The following is a 23,895-nucleotide window of genomic DNA, read 5'->3' on the forward strand; positions in this document are numbered from 1 at the left end:
TGCTACATACTGTACCCCCTGAATATAATACTGCCACAAATTGTGCCCCCTGAATATAATCCTGCCACACTGTACCCTCTGAATATAATACTACCACATACTGTACCCTCTGAATATAATACTGCCACATATTGTACCCTCTGAATATAATACTGCCACATACTGTACCCTCTGAATATAATACTACCACATACTGTACCCTCTGAATATAATACTGCCACATACTGTACCCTCTGAATATAATACTGCCACATACTGTACCCTCTGAATATAATACTACCACATACTGTACCCTCTGAATATAATACTGCCACATACTGTACCCTCTGAATATAATACTGCCACATACTGTACCCTCTGAATATAATACTGCCACATACTGTACCCTCTGAATATAATACTGCCACATACTGTACCCTCTGAATATAATACTGCCACATACTGTACCCTCTGAATATAATACTGCCACACACTGTACCCCCTGAATATAATACTGCCACATACTATACCCTTTGAATATAATACTGCTACATACTGTACCCTCTGAATATAATACTGACACACACTGTACCCTCTGAATATAATATTGCCACATACTGTGCCCACTTAATATAATACTGCCACACACTGTACCCCCTGAATATAATACTGCCAGTGTACCCTGAATATAATACTGCCACATACTATACCCTCTGAATATAATACTGCTCCACATTTTACCCCTGAATATAATACTGCCACACACTGTACCCTCTGAATATAATACTGCCAGTGTACCCCTGAATATAATACTGCCACACACTGTGCCCCTGAATATAATACTGCCACATACTATACCCCCTGAATATAATACTGCCACATACTGTACCCTGAATATAATACTACCGCACACTGTACCCCTGAATATAATACTGCCACACACTGTGCCCCCCAAATATAATACTGCCACACACTGTACCCCCTGAATATAATACTGCCACTTACTGTACCCTGAATATAATACTGCCACACACTGTGCCCCCTGAATATAATACTGCCACAAACTGTACCCTCTGAATATAATACTACCACACACTGAGCCCCCTGAATATAATACTGCCACACACTGTACCTCTGAATATAATACTGCCACAAACTGTACCCTCTGAATATAATACTACCACACACTGAGCCCTACTCCTTGCTGCCCCTATACATGCTCTCTCCATGTCGCTGACTGTTTTTCTCGTCTCCCTTCGTGTATTATAGAGATTATCAGATTCTATTAGTGGTCGGAGCTTCTCCACTTATCCCGAATGTTATTTATTGTGCACTGTATGGCCAGAACGAGGATTTGAGAGCAATGATTTAATACTATGGAAAAAAGAAATGCTGGGGTAGTAAATAGTAAAAAAAACAATTTCCTCAAATCAGGGGAGTGTCGGCTGCACACATCAGGAGCACCTAAGCCCCCCGGTCATGGTGTCAGCAGCGTCCAAAGGACATGGGGGGGGGGGGGGACAGGAGAGGAGTCCGTCTGTGATAAATATATCCAGTTATTCTCTTATGCTCTTTCCCTCCCCGAAAAAGGACTTCAATTTGTTCCCACTTTAAATTTGGCTACAGCAATCTTGGACATTAACCCCTTAAGGGCCGGGCCGTTTTTATTTTTGCACTTTCGTTTTTTCCTCCTCTTCTTCTAAAATCCATTACTATTTTATATTTCCATTCATAGACGAATATGAGGCTTGTTTTTTATGCAACCAATTGTCCTTTGTGATGACATCATTCATTTCACCATAAAATGTACGGCGCAACAAAAAAACATTATTTGTGTGGGGAAATTTAAAAAGAAAATCGCAATTTTGCTAATTTTTGAGGGTTTCGTTTCACGCTGTGCCTTTTTCATTTATTTTACACCCTTTATGTCCCCACAGGGACCTATCTATAGTTATCCTTGCAGATACTGATCAGTGTTATAGGAAGAGACTACAAAGACATAGCACCGATCAGTGTTAGAGATATAGACTACATAGACATAGCACTGATCAGTGTTATAGATATAGACTACATAGACATAGCACTGATCAGTGTTATAGATATAGACTACATAGACATAGTACTGATCAGTGTTATAGATATAGACTACATAGACATAGTACTGATCAGTGTTATAGATATAGACTACATAGACATAGTACTGATCAGTGTTATAGATATAGACTACATAGACATAGTACTGATCAGTGTTATAGATATAGACTACATAGACATAGTACTGATCAGTGTTATAGGTATATACTACATAGACATAGTACTGATCAGTGTTATAGGTATAGACTACATAGACATAGTACTGATCAGTGTTATATATATAGACTACATAGACATAGTACCGATCAGTGTTATAGATATAGACTACATAGACATAGTACTGATCAGTGTTATATATATAGACTACATAGACATAGTACTGATCAGTGTTATAGATATAGACAACATAGACATAGCACTGATCAGTGTTATAGGTATAGACTATATAGACATAGTACTGATCAGTGTTATAGATATAGATTACATAGACATAGTACTGATCAGTGTTATAGGAACAGGCTACATAGACATAGTACTGATCAGTGTTATAGGAACAGGCTACATAGACATAGTACTGATCAGTGTTATAGATATAGACTGCATAGACATAGTACTGATCAGTGTTATAGATATAGATTACATAGACATAGTACTGATCAGTGTTATAGGAATAGACTACATAGACATAGTACTGATCAGTGTTATGGATATAGACTACATAGACATAGCATCAGTGTTATAGATATAGACTACATAGACATAGTACTGATCAGTGTTATAGATATAGATTACATAGACATTGTACTGATCAATGTTATAGGAATAGACTACATAGACATAGCACTGATCAGTGTTATAGATATAGACTACATAGACATAGTACTGATAAGTGTTATAGATATAGACTACATAGACATAGTACTGATCAGTGTTATAGGAATAGGCTACATAGACATAGTACTGATCAGTGTTATAGATATAGACTACATAGACATAGTACTGATCAGTGTTATAGATACAGACTACATAGACATAGTACTGATCAGTGTTATAGATACAGACTACATAGACATAGTACTGATCAGTGTTATAGGTATAGACTATATAGACATAGTACTGATCAGTGTTATAGATATAGACTACATAGACATAGTACTGATCAGTGTTATAGATACAGACTACATAGACATAGTACTGATCAGTGTTATAGATATAAATTACATAGACATAGTACTGATCAGTGTTATAGGAATAGACTATATAGACATAGTACTGATCAGTGTTATAGGAATAGACTACATAGACATAGCACTGATCAGTGTTATAGGTATAGACTACATAGACATAGCACTGATCAGTGTTATAGATATAGACTACATAGACATAGTACCGATCAGTGTTATAGATATAGACTACATGGACATAGTACCGATCAGTGTTATAGATATAGACTACATAGACATAGCACTGATCAGTGTTATAGATATAGACTACATAGACATAGTACTGATAAGTGTTATAGGAATAGACTATATAGACATAGTACTGATCAGTGTTATAGATATAGATTACATAGACATAGTACTGATCAGTGTTATAGATATAGACTACATAGACATAGTACTGATCAGTGTTATAGATATAAACTACATAGACATAGCACTGATCAGTGTTATAGGTATAGACTATATAGACATAGTACTGATCAGTGTTATAGATATAGATTACATAGACATAGTACTGATCAGTGTTATAGGAATAGGCTACATAGACATAGTACTGATCAGTGTTATAGATATAGACTACATAGACATAGTACTGATCAGTGTTATAGGTATAGACTATATAGACATAGTACTGATCAGTGTTATAGATATAGACTACATAGACATAGTACTGATCAGTGTTATAGATACAGACTACATAGACATAGTACTGATCAGTGTTATAGATATAAATTACATAGACATAGTACTGATCAGTGTTATAGGAATAGACTATATAGACATAGTACTGATCAGTGTTATAGGAATAGACTACATAGACATAGCACTGATCAGTGTTATAGGTATAGACTACATAGACATACCACTGATCAGTGTTATAGATATAGACTACATAGACATAGTACCGATCAGTGTTATAGATATAGACTACATGGACATAGTACCGATCAGTGTTATAGATATAGACTACATAGACATAGCACTGATCAGTGTTATAGATATAGACTACATAGACATAGTACTGATAAGTGTTATAGGAATAGACTATATAGACATAGTACTGATCAGTGTTATAGATATAGACTACATAGACATAGTACTGATCAGTGTTATAGATATAGACTACATAGACATAGTACTGATCAGTGTTATAGGTATAGACTACATAGACATAGCACTGATCAGTGTTATAGATATAGACTACATAGACATAGCACTGATCAGTGTTATAGATATAGACTACATAGACATAGCACTGATCAGTGTTATACATATAGACTACATAGACATAGTACTGATCAGTGTTATAGATATAGACTACATAGACATAGTACTGATCAGTGTTATATATATAGACTACATAGACATAGTACCGATCAGTGTTATACATATAGACTACATAGACATAGTACTGATCAGTGTTATAGATATAGACTACATAGACATAGCACTGATCAGTGTTATAGGTATAGACTATATAGACATAGTACTGATCAGTGTTATAGATATAGATTACATAGACATAGTACTGATCAGTGTTATAGGAACAGGCTACATAGACATAGTACTGATCAGTGTTATAGGAACAGGCTACATAGACATAGTACTGATCAGTGTTATAGATATAGACTGCATAGACATAGTACTGATCAGTGTTATAGATATAGATTACATAGACATAGTACTGATCAGTGTTATAGGAATAGACTACATAGACATAGTACTGATCAGTGTTATGGATATAGACTACATAGACATAGCACTGATCAGTGTTATAGATATAGACTACATAGACATAGCATCAGTGTTATAGATATAGACTACATAGACATAGTACTGATCAGTGTTATAGATATAGATTACATAGACATTGTACTGATCAATGTTATAGGAATAGACTACATAGACATAGCACTGATCAGTGTTATAGATATAGACTACATAGACATAGTACTGATCAGTGTTATAGATATAGACTACATAGACATAGTACTGATCAGTGTTATAGATATAGATTACATAGACATAGCACTGATCAGTGTTATAGATATAGACTACATAGACATAGTACTGATCAGTGTTATAGATATAAACTACATAGACATAGCACTGATCAGTGTTATAGGTATAGACTATATAGACATAGTACTGATCAGTGTTATAGATATAGATTACATAGACATAGTACTGATCAGTGTTATAGGAATAGGCTACATAGACATAGTACTGATCAGTGTTATAGATATAGACTACATAGACATAGTACTGATCAGTGTTATAGGTATAGACTATATAGACATAGTACTGATCAGTGTTATAGATATAGACTACATAGACATAGTACTGATCAGTGTTATAGATATAGACTACATAGACATAGTACTGATCAGTGTTATAGATATAAATTACATAGACATAGTACTGATCAGTGTTATAGGAATAGACTATATAGACATAGTACTGATCAGTGTTATAGGTATAGACTACATAGACATAGCACTGATCAGTGTTATAGATATAGACTACATAGACATAGTACCGATCAGTGTTATAGATATAGACTACATGGACATAGTACCGATCAGTGTTATAGATATAGACTACATAGACATAGCACTGATCAGTGTTATAGATATAGACTACATAGACATAGTACTGATAAGTGTTATAGATATAGACTACATAGACATAGCACTGATCAGTGTTATAGATATAGACTACATAGACATAGTACTGATCAGTGTTATAGGTATAGACTATATAGACATAGTACTGATCAGTGTTATAGGTACAGACCACCATGTTGGATGATCGGTTCCCGTGGTCGTGTCGTGGGCGATCCGATCATCTATTCAAATGCCCGTATTGACGCAGATCCCGTGACTTGTATTGATCACGGCATCTGAGGGGTTAATGGTGGACATCAGTGCGATCGCTGCCATTACTGGAGGGTTCCTCTGGTGCTCGTGTTATGTGCAGAACGTAAATGTACGTCCTGTTTCGTTAAAGGGTTAATAGATGGGCTAGAAATGTAAAGGGGTACTCTGGCCTTGGACATCTAATCCCCTATCCAAAGGATAAGATGTCTGATCACGGGGGCCCGGCGCTGAACCAGACACTCTAAACGAACGCTAGGTGCAGCGCGGAGATCATGGTGGTCCCTAGTGGCCCTTTGGATAGAGGATAAGATGTCTAGGGGCGGAGAACCCCTTTAAGGCTCTAGAAACATTTTGCAGAGTGTGAAGACGTCTGGAGAGACTCTCAGCAGGTGCGGATGTGATACACGATAACATGTGATCTGTAATGATATCTCGTCTTATAGTGATCAAGGTAATGGTTCCGGAGTTTATGCTGCGGATCTGCCGATGACCGACCCAACAGCGAGCCCTGCCTGTGCCCATGTGTCTGCTCGTAGAAGCAACTGTAGCAAAGTGCACGCATGCGCAGCTTACTGACAGGCATGGCGGCTGCTCCTCTACTCCAAGCTAAGCAGAAAACGGCGGCGATGTCTGCGCATGCGCGCGCAGTTTACTGCAGTCATGCAGATCCCCGTTTGTAGTCGCCGATTACTGCTACAAGTGGAAGAAAGAGGAAACCCGGCACTCACCAGTGAGCACAGTGAAGATTTATTATGCCACAGTGTAGTACAAGGACATGTTCCGGCGTGGGAGCCTATAGGCAGACCGCTCAGGAAGGCTTCTTCTATGCAGAAACGAGTCCTTGTACTACACTGTGGCATAATAAATCTTCACTGTGATCACTGGTGAGTGCCGGGTATCCTCTTTCTTCTACCGACCTCGTGCACCACCACAGATTCCACGGAAGTGCCAACATATCCTTATATTGATGCTGCTACAAGTGGGCACACGGGCACAGGCAGGGGCTCACTCTAGGGTCGTTCATCGGTGGACCGGTGCAGAAAGAAAAGTGATCGGGAGGAACGAGTGGCCCCTGACACTCCGAAAAACAATCAGAACTTGGTCATATGCAACGTAGACAAGGAGGGGGGGGGGGGGGGGAATATAGTCTGGATGCAGAACTGTAGAACAAGATGGAAATGTTGCAGGATGTGTCACATATGGAAAACTGCGGATCCGACTAAATCCTGTCAAAGAAGAAGGTCTTGGAATCGGAACATGTGTCGGGATGGCGGCCCCGATCCTGGAACGTTGCTTTACTCTATTTTTTATGCACGTGTTGGGATGGCGGCCCCGATCCTGGGACATTTCTTTACTCTGCCTGGTTGCTATTTTCTATGCACGTTTCGGGATGGCGGCCCCGATCCTGGAACGTTGCTTTACTCTATTTTTTATGCATGTGTTGTGTTGTTTCGTTGTCGCACTTAGCTGGCGTTGTTCACAGCTGTTTGCACTATTACTCGTTCACTGTATTGTTTATGCCTTTGTACCTCCATTTGGTGTCTTTGTGCCCATATATTGACCGTTGTATTTATGCAGTAGTCCCGGTGATGTCGCCATCTTATGTCCATTCCTCCTTTTTATGTCGTTTTATTATAGGTCAGTAAAGTAAAATTGATTTATTATTTTCACATTTATTTATTTTTGGATATATCCGGTCGTATAGTAATAACAAGGCTCCGGCTCCAATATGTGGGATGCCCATCACGTGATCACGCGCCCTGAAGTGGAGAATTAGAAGACACATTCCTGTGGAACCAATTTAATATTGTGGCCCTTTGGAGACGTTTTCGGGACGTACCTGCAGGGGAGTAGAGTCTTTCCACATAACAGGGAGGAGATCACTGAATAGAGAATCATATTGGATCTTTGGCCTAAATACGAGGCGACCGATAGGTCTAAATCTGAGACAGGACTTGATGGCGACTTATTAACGTTTGTAAAGGGTTAAGTCATTTGGAGCTGATTCTCTTTTCCTCTACTTTCTATGTCGTATACTTTGCACTTTTACTTTCCTTTTTCCTGCCATTTTTTGTTTTTTCTATATTTGTGGACAGTATCTGCGGTATAACCAGCTATTAACTCACCACATGGATAACGTCCAGGTCGTTGCCGTCTTCGGTTACCTCATGATGTCATAGAACATGTGACCGTAGGCGGGTCTTATAAATACTGTGATTTTATTGTATGTTCTTATGCCAAGACTAACACTCCTGCAGAGCCCAAACATGTCAGCGTTACTTGTGTGAAAAACGGGCGTCACACACCGAGTCTAGGGCGTCACACACACCGAGTCTAGGGCGTCACACACACCGAGTCTAGGGCGTCACACACCGAGTCTAGGGCGTCACACACACCGAGTCTAGGGCGTCACACACACCGAGTCTAGGGCGTCACACACCGATTCTAGGGCGTCACACACCGATTCTAGGGCGTCACACACACCGAGTCTAGGGCGCCACATACCGAGTCTAGGGCGTCACACACACCGAGTCTAGGGCGTCACACACACCGAGTCTAGGGCGTCACACACCGAGTCTAGGGCGTCACACACCGAGTCTAGGGCGTCACACACACCGAGTCTAGGGCGTCACACACCGATTCTAGGGCGTCACACACCGATTCTAGGGCGTCACACACCGAGTCTAGGGCGTCACACACACCGAGTCTAGGGCGTCACACACACCGAGTCTAGGGCGTCACACACCGATTCTAGGGCGTCACACACCGAGTCTAGGGCGTCACACACACCGAGTCTAGGGCGTCACACACCGAGTCTAGGGCGTCACACACCGATTCTAGGGCGTCACACACCGAGTCTAGGGCGTGACACACACCGAGTCTAGGGCGTGACACACACCGAGTCTAGGGCGTGACACACACCGAGTCTAGGGCGTGACACACACCGCGTCTAGGGCGTGACACACACCGAGTCTAGGGCGTGACACACACCGAGTCTAGGGCGTCACACACCGAGTTTAGGGCGTCACACACCAAGTTTAGGGCGTCACACACCAAGTCTAGGGCGTCACACACACCAAGTGTAAGGCGTCACACACACCAAGTCTAGGGTGTCACACACACCAAGTTTAGGGCGTCACACACACCAAGTCAAGGGCATCACACACCGATTCTAGGGCGTCACACACCGATTCTAGGGCATCACACACCGAGTCTAGGGCGTCACAGAGAGTCTAGGGCATCACACACCGAGTCTAGGGCGTCACACACCGATTCTAGGGCGTCACACACCGAGTCTAGGGCGTCACACACACAGAGTCTAGGGCGTGACACACACAGAGTCTAGGGCGTGACACACACAGAGTCTAGGGCGTCACACAGCGAGTCTAGGGCGTCACACACCGAGTCTAGGGCGTCACACACCGAGTCTAGGGCGTGACACACACCGAGTCTAGGGCGTGACACACACCGAGTCTAGGGCGTGACACACACCGAGTCTAGGGAGTGACACACACCGAGTCTAGGGCGTCACACACCGAGTCTAGGGCGTCACACACCGAGTCTAGGGCATCACACACAGAGTCTAGGGCGTCACACACCGATTCTAGGGCATCACAGACAAAGTCTAGGGTGTCACACACCGAGTCTAGAGCGTCACACACAGAGTCTAGGGCTTCACACACCGAGTCTAGGACGTCACACACCGAGTCTAGGGCGTCACACACACCGAGTCTAGGGCGTCACACCGAGTCTAGGGCGTCACACCGAGTCTAGGGCGTCACACCGAGTCTAGGGCGTCACACACACCGAGTCTAGGGCGTCACACCGAGTCCAGGGCGTCACACACCGAGTCTAGGGTGTCACAGACCTAGTCTAGGGCGTCACAGACAAAGTCTAGGGTGTCACACACCGAGTCTAGAGCGTCACACACAGAGTCTAGGGCTTCACACACCGAGTCTAGGGCGTCACACACCAAGTCTAGGGCGTCACACACACCGATTCTAGGGCGTCACAGACCTAGTCTAGGGCGTCACAGACCAAGTCTAGGGCGTCACACAAACCGAGTCTAGGGCGTCACACCGAGTCTAGGGCATCACACACCGAGTCTAGGGCGTCACACACCGAGTCTAGGGCGTCACACACCGAGTCTAGGGCATCACACACCGAGTCTAGGGCATCACACACCGAGTCTAGGGCATCACACACCGATTCTAGGGCGTCACACACCGAGTCTAGGGCGTGACACACACCGAGTCTAGGGCGTGACACACACCGAGTCTAGGGCGTGACACACACCGATTCTAGGGCGTGACACACACCGAGTCTAGGGCGTGACACACACAGAGTCTAGGGCGTCACACACACCGAGTCTAGGGCGTCACACACCGAGTCAAGGGCGTCACACACCGAGTCTAGGGCGTGACACACACCGAGTCTAGGGCGTCACACACCAAGTCTAGGGCGTTACACACACCGATTCTAGGGCGTCACAGACCAAGTCTAGGGTGTCACACACCGAGTCTAGAGCATTACACACCAAGTCTAGGGCGTCACACACACCGAGTCTAGGGCGTCACACACACCGAGTCTAGGGCGTCACACCGAGTCTAGGGCGCCACACACAGAGTATAGGGCGTCACACACCGAGTCTAGGGCGTCACACACCGATTCTAGGGCGTCACACACCGAGTCTAGGGCGTGACACACACCGAGTCTAGGGCGTGACACACACCGAGTCTAGGGCGTCACACACCGAGTCTAGGGCGTCACACCGAGTCTAGGGCCTCACACACCGAGTCTAGGGCGTCACACACCGATTCTAGGGCGTCACACACCGAGTCTAGGGCGTGACACACCGAGTCTAGGGCGTGACACACACCGAGTCTAGGGCGTCACACACACCGATTCTAGGGCGTCACAGACCTAGTCTAGGGCATCACAGACCAAGTCTAGGCGAGTCTAGAGCGTCACACACCGAGTCTATGATGTCAAACACAGAGTCTAGGGCGTCACACACGCCGAGTCTAGGGCGTCACACCGAGTCTAGGGCGTCACACACCGAGTCTAGGGCGTGACACACACCGAGTCTAGGGCGTGACACACACCGAGTCTAGGGCGTGACACACACCGATTCTAGGGCGTGACACACACCGATTCTAGGGCGTGACACACACCGAGTCTAGGGCGTGACACACACCGAGTCTAGGGCGTGACACACACCGAGTCTAGGGCGTGACACACACCGATTCTAGGGCGTGACACACACCGAGTCTAGGGCGTGACACACCCCGAGTCTAGGGCGTGACACACACCGAGTCTAGGGCGTCACACACCCCGAGTCTAGGGCGTGACACACACCGAGTCTAGGGCGTCACACACCATGTCTAGGGCGTCTCACACCGAGTCTAGGGCGTCACACACCGAGTCTAGGGCGTGACACACACCGATTCTAGGGTGTCACAGACCTAGTCTAGGGCGTCACAGACAAAGTCTAGGGTGTCACACACCGAGTCTAGAGCGTCACACACAGAGTCTAGGGCTTCACACACCGAGTCTAGGACGTCACACACCGAGTCTAGGGCGTCACACACACCGAGTCTAGGGCGTCTCACCGAGTATAGGGCGTGACACACCGAGTCTAGGGCGTCACACACCAAGTCTAGGGCGTCACACACACCGATTCTAGGGCGTCACACACCGAGTCTAGGGCGTGACACACACCGAGTCTAGGGCGTGACACACACAGAGTCTAGGGCGTCACACACACCGAGTCTAGGGCGTGACACACACCGAGTCTAGGGCGTCACACACCGAGTCTAGGGCGTCACACCGAGTCTAGGGCGTCACACACCGAGTCTAGGGCGTCACACACCGAGTCTAGGGCGTGACACACACCGAGTCTAGGGCGTGACACACACCGAGTCTAGGGCGTGACACACACCGAGTCTAGGGCGTGATACACACCGATTCTAGGGCGTGACACACATCGAGTCTAGGGCGTGACACACACCGAGTCTAGGGCGTGACACACACCGAGTCTAGGGCGTGACACACACCGAGTCTAGGGCGTGACACACACCGATTCTAGGGCGTCACAGACCAAGTCTAGGGTGTCACACACCGAGTCTAGAGCATTACACACCAAGTCTAGGGCGTCACACACACCGAGTCTAGGGCGTCACACACACCGAGTCTAGGGCGTCACACCGAGTCTAGGGCGCCACACACAGAGTATAGGGCGTCACACACCGAGTCTAGGGCGTCACACACCGATTCTAGGGCGTCACACACCGAGTCTAGGGCGTGACACACACCGAGTCTAGGGCGTGACACACACCGAGTCTAGGGCGTCACACACCGAGTCTAGGGCGTGACACACACCGAGTCTAGGGCGTGACACACCGAGTTTAGGATGTCACACACCGAGTCTAGGGCGTCACACACACCGAGTCTAGGGCGTCACACCAAGTCTAGGGCATCAATCCGAGTCTAGGGCGTCACACACCGAGTCTAGGGCGTCACACACTGATTCTAGGGTGTTACACACCGAGTCTAGAGCGTCACACACACCAAGTCTAGGGCGTGACACACAACGAGTCTAGGGCGTCACAGACCAAGTCTAGGGCGTCACACACCGAGTCTTGGGCGTCACACACCGAGTGTAGGGCGTCACACACCGAGTCTAGGGCGTCACACACCGAGTCTAGGGCGTCACACACTGAGTCTAGGGCGTGACACACACCAAGTCTAGGGCATCACACATCGAGTCTAGGGCGTCACGCACACCGATTCTAGGGCGTCACAGACCTAGTCTAGTGCGTCACAGACCAAGTCTAGGGCGTCAAACACACCAAGTCTAGGGTGTCACACACACCAAGTCTAGGGTGTCACACACACCAAGTCTAGGGCATCACACCAAGTCTAGGGTGTCACACACACACCGAGTCTAGGGCATCACACCAAGTCTAGGGTGTCACACACACTAAGTCTAGGGCGTCAAACACCGAGTCTAGGGCGTCACATCGAGTCTAGGGCATATGGTATTGGGAGTGCATCCTTAGTGGCTAGTCAGTCTGGTTTTTCTGTGTTTATGGTTCTGTATGCCGGATAGCACCCCTCTTTGTTATGTCAAATATTTAGCTTGAGTCTCCCCCCATTTCTTTTTGCCTACACACCAAGTCTAGGGCGTCACACACTAAGTCTAGGGCGTGACACACACCGAGTCTAGGGCATCACACATCAAGTCTAGGGCGTCACACACCAAGTCTAGGGCGTCACACACACACCGATTCTAGGGCGTCACAGACCTAGTCTAGGGCGTCACAGACCAAGTTTAGGGTGTCACACACCGAGTCTAGGACGTCACACACACCGAGTCTAGGGCGTCACATCGAGTCTAGGGCGTCACACCGTGTCTAGTGCGTCACACACCGAGTCTAGGGCGTGACACACACCGAGTCTAGGGCGTGACACACACCGAGTCTAGGGCGTGACACACACCGAGTCTAGGGCGTCACACGAGTCTAGGGCGTCACACACACAGAGTCTAGGGCGTGACACACACCGAGTCTAGGGCGTGACACACACCGAGTCTAGGGCGTCACACGAGTCTAGGGCGTCACACAGCGAGTCTAGGGCGTCACACACCGAGTCTAGGGCGTCACACACCGCGTCTAGGGCGTCACACACCGAGTCTAGGGCGTCACACACACTGAGTCTAGGGCGTCACACATCGAGTGTAGGGCATCACACACCGAGTCTAGGGCGTCACACACACCGATTCTAGGGCGTCACAGACCTAGTCTAGGGCATCACAGACCAAGTCTAGGCGAGTCTAGAGCGTCACACACCGAGTCTATGATGTCAAACACAGAGTCTAGGGCGTCACACACGCCGAGTCTAGGGCGTCACACCGAGTCTAGGGCGTCACACACCGAGTCTAGGGCGTGTCACACCGAGTCTAGGGCGCCGCACACCGAGTCTAGGGCGTCGCACACCGAGTCTAGGGCGTCGCACACCGAGTCTAGGGCGTCACACACCCAGTCTAGGGCATCACACACCCAGTCTAGGGCGTCACACACCGAGTTAAAGGCGTCACACACCGAGTCTAGGGCGTGACACACACCGAGTCTAGGGCGTCACACATCGAGTCTAGGGCGTCACACACACCGATTCTAGGGCATCACAGACCTAGTCTAGGGCATCACAGACCAAGTATAGGGTGTCACACACAGAGTCTAGGGCGTCACACACCGAGTCTAGGGCGTCACACACCAAGTCTAGGGCGTCACACACACAGAGTCTAGGGCGTGACACACACCGAGTCTAGGGCGTCACACAACGAGTCTAGGGCGTCACACACACCGAGTCTAGGGCGTGACACACACCGAGTCTAGGGCGTGACACACACCGAGTCTAGGGCGTGACACACACCGAGTCTAGGGCGTGACACACACCAAGTCTAGGGCGTGACACACACTGAGTCTAGGGCGTGACACACACCGAGTCTAGGGCGTGACACACACCGAGTCTAGGGCGTCACACAGCGAGTCTAGGGCGTCACACAGCGAGTCTAGGGCGTCACACATCGAGTCTAGCGCGTCACACACCGAGTCTAGGGCGTCACACACACACCGATTCTAGGGCGTCACAGACCTAGTCTATGGCGTCACAGACCAAGTCTAGGGCGTGACACACCGAGTCTAGGGCGTGACACACAGCGAGTCTAGGGCGTCACTCAATGAGTCTAGGGCGTCACACACCGAGTTTAGGGCGTCACACACCGAGTCTTGGGCGTCACACACCGAGTTTAGGACGTCACACACCGAGTCTAGGGCGTCACACACACCGAGTCTAGGGCGTCACACCAAGTCTAGGGCGTCACACCGAGTCTAGGGCGTCACACACCGAGTCTAGGGCGTCACACACCGATTCTAGGGTGTCACACACCGAGTCTAGAGCGTCACACACACAGAGTCTAGGGCGTGACACACACCGAGTCTAGGGCGTGACACAAAGCGAGTCTAGGGCGTCACACAACCAGTCTAGGGCGTCACAGACCAAGTCTAGGGCGTCACACACCGAGTCTTGGGCGTCACACAACGAGTCTATGGCGTCACACAACGAGTCTAGGGCGTCACACACCGAGTGTAGGGCGTCACACACCGAGTCTAGGGCGTCACACACCGAGTCTAGGGCGTGACACACACCAAGTCTAGGGCATCACACATCGAGTCTAGGGCGTCAAACACACCAAGTCTAGGGTGTCACACACACTAAGTCTAGGGTGTCACACACACCAAGTCTAGGGTGTCACACACACTAAGTCTAGGGCGTCAAACACCGAGTCTAGGGCGTCACATCGAGTCTAGGGCATATGGTATTGGGAGTGCATCCTTAGTGGCTAGTCAGTCTGGTTTTTCTGTGTTTATGGTTCTGTATGCCGGATAGCACCCCTCTTTGTTATGTCAGATATTTAGCTTGAGTCTCCCCCCATTGCTTTTTGCCTACACACCAAGTCTAGGGCGTCACACACCAAGTCTAGGGCGTCACACACCGAGTCTAGGGCGTGACACACACCGAGTCTAGGGCGTCACCCATCGAGTCTAGGGCGTCACACACACCGATTCTAGGGCGTCACAGACCAAGTTTAGGGTGTCACACACCGAGTCTAGGACGTCACACACACCGAGTCTAGGGCGTCACGTCGAGTCTAGGGCATCACACCGTGTCTAGTGCGTCACACACCGAGTCTAGGGCGCCACACCGAGTCTAGGGCGTCACACCGAGTCTAGGGCATCACACCAAGTCTAGGGTGTCACACACACTAAGTCTAGGGCGTCACACACCGAGTCTAGGGCGTCACACCGAGTCTAGGGCATATGTTATTGGGAGTGCATCCTTAGTGGCTAGTCAGTCTGGTTTTTCTGTGTTTATGGTTCTGTATGCCGGATAGCACCCCTCTTTGTTATGTCAAATATTTAGCTTGAGTCTCCCCCCATTTCTTTTTGCCTACACACCAAGTCTAGGGCGTCACACACCAAGTCTAGGGCGTGACACACACAGAGTCTAGGGCGTCACACATCGAGTCTAGGGCGTCACACACACCGATTCTAGGGCGTAACACCGAGTCTAGGGCGTCACACCGTGTCTAGTGCGTCACACACCGAGTCTAGGGCACCACACACCGAGTATAGGGCGTCACACCGTGTCTAGTGCGTCACACACCGAGTCTAGGGCGTCACACACCGATTCTAGGGCACCACACACCGAGTATAGGGCGTCACACACACCGAGTCTAGGGCATGACACACACCGAGTCTAGGGCATGACACACACCGAGTCTAAGGCGTGACACACACCAAGTCTAGGGCGTCACACAGCGAGTCTAGGGCGTCACACACCAAGTCTAGGGCATCACACACCGAGTCTAGGGCGTCACACCGAGTCTAGGGCGTGACACACACCAAGTCTAGGGCATCACACACCGAGTCTAGGGCGTCAAACACAGAGTCTAGGGCATCACACACCAAGTCTAGGGTGTCAAAGACTGAGTCTAGGGCGTCACACACCGAGTGTAGGGTGTCACAGTCCAAGTCTAGGGCGTCACAGACCCAGTCTAGGGCATCACACACCGAGTCTAGGGCGTCACACACCGAGTCTAGGGCGTCACACAGAGTCTAGGACGTCACACATCGAGTCTAGGGCATCACACACCAAGTCTAGGGCGTCACACCGAGTCTAGGGCGTCACACCGAGTCTAGGGCGTCACACACCAAGTTTAGGGCATCACACACCAAGTCTAGGGTGTCAAAGACTGAGTCTAGGGCGTCACACACCGAGTCTAGGGTGTCACAGTCCAAGTCTAGGGCGTCACAGACCCAGTCTAGGGCATCACACACCGAGTCTAGGGCGTCACACACCGAGTCTAATGCGTCACACACCGATTCTAGGGCGTCACACCGAGTCTAGGGCGTGACACACACCGAGTCTAGGGCGTCACACATCGAGTCTAGGGCATCATACACCAAGTCTAGGGCGTCACACACCGAGTCTAGGGCGTCACACACTGAGTCTAGGGCGTCACAGACCTAGTCTAGTGCGTCACAGACCAAGTCTAGGGTGTCACACACACCAAGTCTAGGGTGTCACACACACCAAGTCTAGGGTGTCACACACACCAAGTCTAGGGCGTGACACACACTGAGTCTAGGGCGTGACACACACCGAGTCTAGGGCGTGACACACACCGAGTCTAGGGCGTCACACAGCGAGTCTAGGGCGTCACACATCGAGTCTAGGGCGTCACACATCGAGTCTAGCGCGTCACACACCGAGTCTAGGGCGTCACACACACACCGATTCTAGGGCGTCACAGACCTAGTCTATGGCGTCACAGACCAAGTCTAGGGCGTGACACACCGAGTCTAGGGCGTGACACACAGCGAGTCTAGGGCGTCACTCAATGAGTCTAGGGCGTCACACACCGAGTTTAGGGCGTCACACACCGAGTCTTGGGCGTCACACACCGAGTTTAGGACGTCACACACCGAGTCTAGGGCGTCACACACACCGAGTCTAGGGCGTCACACCAAGTCTAGGGCGTCACACCGAGTCTAGGGCGTCACACACCGAGTCTAGGGCGTCACACACCGATTCTAGGGTGTCACACACCGAGTCTAGAGCGTCACACACACAGAGTCTAGGGCGTGACACACACCGAGTCTAGGGCGTGACACAAAGTGAGTCTAGGGCGTCACACAACCAGTCTAGGGCGTCACAGACCAAGTCTAGGGCGTCACACACCGAGTCTTGGGCGTCACACAACGAGTCTATGGCGTCACACAACGAGTCTAGGGCGTCACACACCGAGTGTAGGGCGTCACACACCGAGTCTAGGGCGTCACACACCGAGTCTAGGGCATCACACATCGAGTCTAGGGCGTCAAACACACCAAGTCTAGGGTGTCACACACACTAAGTCTAGGGTGTCACACACACCAAGTCTAGGGTGTCACACACACTAAGTCTAGGGCGTCAAACACCGAGTCTAGGGCGTCACATCGAGTCTAGGGCATATGGTATTGGGAGTGCATCCTTAGTGGCTAGTCAGTCTGGTTTTTCTGTGTTTATGGTTCTGTATGCCGGATAGCACCCCTCTTTGTTATGTCAGATATTTAGCTTGAGTCTCCCCCCATTGCTTTTTGCCTACACACCAAGTCTAGGGCGTCACACACCAAGTCTAGGGCGTCACACACCGAGTCTAGGGCGTGACACACACCGAGTCTAGGGCGTCACCCATCGAGTCTAGGGCGTCACACACACCGATTCTAGGGCGTCACAGACCAAGTTTAGGGTGTCACACACCGAGTCTAGGACGTCACACACACCGAGTCTAGGGCGTCACGTCGAGTCTAGGGCATCACACCGTGTCTAGTGCGTCACACACCGAGTCTAGGGCGCCACACCGAGTCTAGGGCGTCACACCGAGTCTAGGGCATCACACCAAGTCTAGGGTGTCACACACACTAAGTCTAGGGCGTCACACACCGAGTCTAGGGCGTCACACCGAGTCTAGGGCATATGTTATTGGGAGTGCATCCTTAGTGGCTAGTCAGTCTGGTTTTTCTGTGTTTATGGTTCTGTATGCCGGATAGCACCCCTCTTTGTTATGTCAAATATTTAGCTTGAGTCTCCCCCCATTTCTTTTTGCCTACACACCAAGTCTAGGGCGTCACACACCAAGTCTAGGGCGTGACACACACAGAGTCTAGGGCGTCACACATCGAGTCTAGGGCGTCACACACACCGATTCTAGGGCGTAACACCGAGTCTAGGGCGTCACACCGTGTCTAGTGCGTCACACACCGAGTCTAGGGCGTCACACACCGATTCTAGGGCATCACACACCGAGTATAGGGCGTCACACACACCGAGTCTAGGGCATGACACACACCGAGTCTAAGGCGTGACACACACCAAGTCTAGGGCGTCACACAGCGAGTCTAGGGCGTCACACACCAAGTCTAGGGCATCACACACCGAGTCTAGGGCGTCACACCGAGTCTAGGGCGTGACACACACCAAGTCTAGGGCATCACACACCGAGTCTAGGGCGTCAAACACAGAGTCTAGGGCATCACACACCAAGTCTAGGGTGTCAAAGACTGAGTCTAGGGCGTCACACACCGAGTGTAGGGTGTCACAGTCCAAGTCTAGGGCGTCACAGACCCAGTCTAGGGCATCACACACCGAGTCTAGGGCGTCACACACCGAGTCTAGGGCGTCACACAGAGTCTAGGACGTCACACATCGAGTCTAGGGCATCACACACCAAGTCTAGGGCGTCACACCGAGTCTAGGGCGTCACACCGAGTCTAGGGCGTCACACACCAAGTTTAGGGCATCACACACCAAGTCTAGGGTGTCAAAGACTGAGTCTAGGGCGTCACACACCGAGTCTAGGGTGTCACAGTCCAAGTCTAGGGCGTCACAGACCCAGTCTAGGGCATCACACACCGAGTCTAGGGCGTCACACACCGAGTCTAATGCGTCACACACCGATTCTAGGGCGTCACACCGAGTCTAGGGCGTGACACACACCGAGTCTAGGGCGTCACACATCGAGTCTAGGGCATCATACACCGAGTCTAGGGCGTCACACACCGAGTCTAGGGCGTCACACACTGAGTCTAGGGCGTCACAGACCTAGTCTAGTGCGTCACAGACCAAGTCTAGGGTGTCACACACACCAAGTCTAGGGTGTCACACACACCAAGTCTAGGGTGTCACACACACCAAGTCTAGTGCGTCACACACCGAGTCTAGGGCGTCACACACCGAGTCTAGGACGTCGCACACCGAGTCTAGGATGTCACACACCGAGTCTAGGGCGTCACACACCGTCTAGGGCGTCACACCAAGTCTAGGGCGTCACACCGAGTCTATGGCGTCACACAGAGTCTAGGGCATATGGTATTGGGAGTGCATCCTTAGTGGCTATTCAGTCTGGTTTTTCTGTGTTTATGGTTCTGTATGCCAGATAGGACCCCTCTTTGTTATGTCAAATATTTAACTTGAGTCTCCCCCCATTTCTTTTTGCCTACACACCAAGTCTAGGGCGTCACACACCAAGTCTAGGGTGTCACAGACTGAGTCTAGGGTGTCACACACCGAGTCTAGGGCGTCACAGACCAAGACTAGGGCGTCACAGACCGAGTCTAGGGCGTCACACACCGAGTCTAGGGCGTCACACATCAAGTCTAGTGAGTCACAGACTGAGTCTAGGGCGTCACACACCAAGAGTCTAGGGCGTCACAGACAGAGTCTAGGGCGTCCCACATCGACATTACATTGGTTAAGTCGTGGAGCCACTGATGCACCCATTTCTATGGAGACCAACTATGGACGTACATTGCGGATGCCGGGGGCGGTCTCTACATATCTCTGTATAACAACGTATGTTTTACGTAATCCATTTCTATTACGGCCTTACACTCCTCTTCGGTGATGTCCCATTTCTTGATTTTTTATTTACTGTACATAACACCCAATATTTACCATTCCCCTAAATGTGTATGAACCTCAACCACTTAATCCAGGTGTAAACCTCGTGGCCTCATCCCCAAGAAGACTGGAGGCTGGAATCACTGCCAAAGGGGCTTCACCTAAGTCCTGAGTACAGGGTCTGAATATTTATGTCACATGTTATAGCAAAGGGTATGAATACTTATGGAACATTTTATAGTTTTATACTTTCTGGATACATTGTATATAGTGAACGGGGGTGAAGACTTTCTGAATACATTGTATATAGGGACCGGGGGTGAAGACTTTCTGGATACATTGTATATAGTGACCAGGGGGGTAAAGACTTTCTGGATACAATGTATATAGTGACCGGGGGTGAAGACTTTCTGGATACATTGTATATAGTGACCGGGGGTGAAGACTTTCTGGATACATTGTATATAGTGACCGGGGGTGAAGACTTTCTGGATACATTGTATATAGTGATCGGGGGTGAAGACTTTCTGGATACAATGTATATAGTGACAGGGGGTGAACACTTTCTGGATACATTGTATATAGTGATAGGGGGTGAAGACTTTCTGGATACAATGTATATAGTGATCGGGAGGTGATGACTTTCTGGATACAATGTATATAGTGATCAGGGGTGAAGACTTTCTGGATACATTGTATATAGTGATCGGGGGTGAAGACTTTCTGGATACATTGTATATAGTGATCGGGGGTGAAGACTTTCTGGATACATTGTATATAGTGACCACAGGGGGGTGAAAACTTTCTGGATACATTGTATATAGTGATCGGGGGTGAAGACTTTCTGGATACATTGTATATAGTGATAGGTGGTGAAGACTTTCTGGATACAATGTATATAGTGATCGGGAGGTGATGACTTTCTGGATACAATGTATATAGTGATCGGGGGTGAAGACTTTCTGGATACATTGTATATAGTGATCGGGGGTGAAGACTTTCTGGATACATTATATATAGTGATCGGGGGTGAAGACTTTCTGGATACATTGTATATAGTGACCACAGGGGGGTGAAAACTTTCTGGATACATTGTATATAGTGATCGGGGGTGAAGACTTTCTGGATACATTGTATATAGTGATCGGGGGTGAAGACTTTCTGGATACAATGTATATAGTGATCGGGAGGTGATGACTTTCTGGATACAATGTATATAGTGATCGGGGGTGAAGACTTTCTGGATACAATGTATATAGTGATCGGGGGTGAAGACTTTCTGGATACATTGTGTATAGTGACCGGGGGTGAAGACTTTCTGGATACATTGTGTATAGTGACCGGGGGTGAAGACTTTCTGGATACATTGTGTATAGTGACGGGGGGTGAAGACTTTTTGCATACATTGTAAATATTGACGGGGGGGTGTGAAGACTTTCCGGATATACTGTACCACTCTGTACCCCATAACTGATTCCACCACCACTCGATCACCTGACACTCGGCTCACACACAGTCACGGACCCTCAGCTGTGGTATAGCAGGCTTTATTCATGATAAATGGTGTGGATATAAGAAGCGTTGCGTGCGGCCGCTCCTCCTCAGATCTCGGTGGTTCATGCGGCGGCCGCCTCTCCCGTGACATGCGCGTGGGTTGGGCACACATGGGGATTGTTACAATCTGGTTGCGGTGTGTAAACTATTTTAGACGTTTCCTCTGACCCCGTGTGACCTAAGAAACGCCCCCCACCCTGGACCCCATGACTTTGTGCTGCACTGTGGTATATTGTGGTGCCCCCAAACTAAACCAGAATGAGTGGATGTAGTGGACCGCGCTCGGTGTTGCGGCATGAACCCCGGAGTGGCCGCCTGTGCTCAGCCCTTGGGTGGTCACATCCCTGGAAGCTTCTCCGCTGTAGATATGCATAGCATTGTCACATACTATATACAGGATATGATTGGTGCGTGCTGAAGACTGCAGCTATACATTGCTAACAGTCTACAGACGGGCATAGGCCAGAAGCATGGACATGGCGGCTCCGCTGGCCCGTTGCTCCTCCCTCCGCAGTCCCGCACAGTGAATATGGGCCGCTCATTGTTGTCCTTCAGATTTTTGCTGTAGTTTTGTAATTCTCGATATCAGCAACAGACTTTGAATGTGAAAATAAAATAATTGGTATGTGAAGAGCAGAGCTCCGCCCCATCGTACAATCCTCGCCTTTCATCAAGCAGAGCTCCGCCCCATCGTACAATTCTCGCCTTGGATCAAGCAGAGCTCCGACCCATCGTACAATTATTTCCTTGGATCGAGCAGAGCTCCGCCCCATCGTACAATCCTCGCCTTGGATCAAGCAGAACTCCGCCCCATCGTACAATCCACGCCTTGGATCAAGCAGAGCTCCACCCATCGTACAATCTTCGCCTTGGATAAAGCAGAGCTCCACCCCATCGTACAATCCTCGCCTTGGATAAAGCAGAGCTCTGCCCCATCGTACAATCCTCGCCTTGGATCAAGCAGAGCTGCGCCACATCGTACAATCCTCGCCTTGGATCAAGCAGAGCTCCGCCCCATCGCACAATCCTCACCTTGGATCAAGCAGAGCTCCGCCCCATTGTACAATTCTTGGCTTGGACTGAGCAGATCTCCGCCCCATCGTACAATCCCCGGCTCGGATTGTGTATATTGTGTAGCACAGGTTGAATGAAGAGCAATGTTCCCTAACTGAGCTGGAGTGAGGCGAGTTTGGCCCTGCACCGGGCGGCCATTATCTGCCATTGCCTCGCCCATTGCTTGTTCCCTGCTTGGCTTTGGTTGCCAGAGTCGGCACTTGCACCTTCAGTCTTTGTCCCTTTCTCGCAATTGCAGGTGTTGCTGGACACTCACCAGGGACCTGGGCCCGAGGTTTGGGAGAGGGTTGTACCGGGGGCGTTGTGGTAACTGGTCTTTTCTGCCTGGACGGTGATGGACTTTCCGTTCTTGAGAGAGACTGGCTTCGTGGCGATGCGCTGACTGTTCGCACTGGGACCACTGGACTCTTGGGTGGTCCACGAATGACCCTCCGTACATTGGTTCTAGAAGGTGTTGGACTTGAAAGAGGGGGAAGCCTCATATGTAGCGATTTAGGCTTATGGTCAGGGGAGAGCCCAATAGCACCACCAAGAGTTACTCGTGGAGGATGGTACCTATATAGGACAAAGAGATAGAGGTGAAA

The 23,895-nt window shown here is 49.0% G+C and overlaps 1 protein-coding gene across 6 annotated transcripts in view; it reads right to left on the reverse strand.

Moving 5' to 3' along the window:
- Positions 1 to 22,214: 22,214 nt before the first annotated feature.
- The window catches only part of TTBK1 (tau tubulin kinase 1), a 291,447-nt gene continuing 289,766 nt past the window's right edge, over positions 22,215 to 23,895 (reverse strand). For all 6 annotated transcript variants that reach the window (XM_056552932.1, XM_056552933.1, XM_056552930.1 and 3 more), the window contains one exon: positions 22,215 to 23,866. In XM_056552932.1, coding sequence (XP_056408907.1) covers positions 23,449 to 23,866 — 418 coding nt within the window. In that variant the 3' untranslated portion in view covers positions 22,215 to 23,448. The remainder of the gene's footprint in view (positions 23,867 to 23,895) is intronic.

The sequence above is a fragment of the Hyla sarda genome, unplaced genomic scaffold, assembly GCF_029499605.1.
Source record: "Hyla sarda isolate aHylSar1 unplaced genomic scaffold, aHylSar1.hap1 scaffold_212, whole genome shotgun sequence".
NCBI classification, from domain to species: domain Eukaryota; kingdom Metazoa; phylum Chordata; class Amphibia; order Anura; family Hylidae; genus Hyla; species Hyla sarda.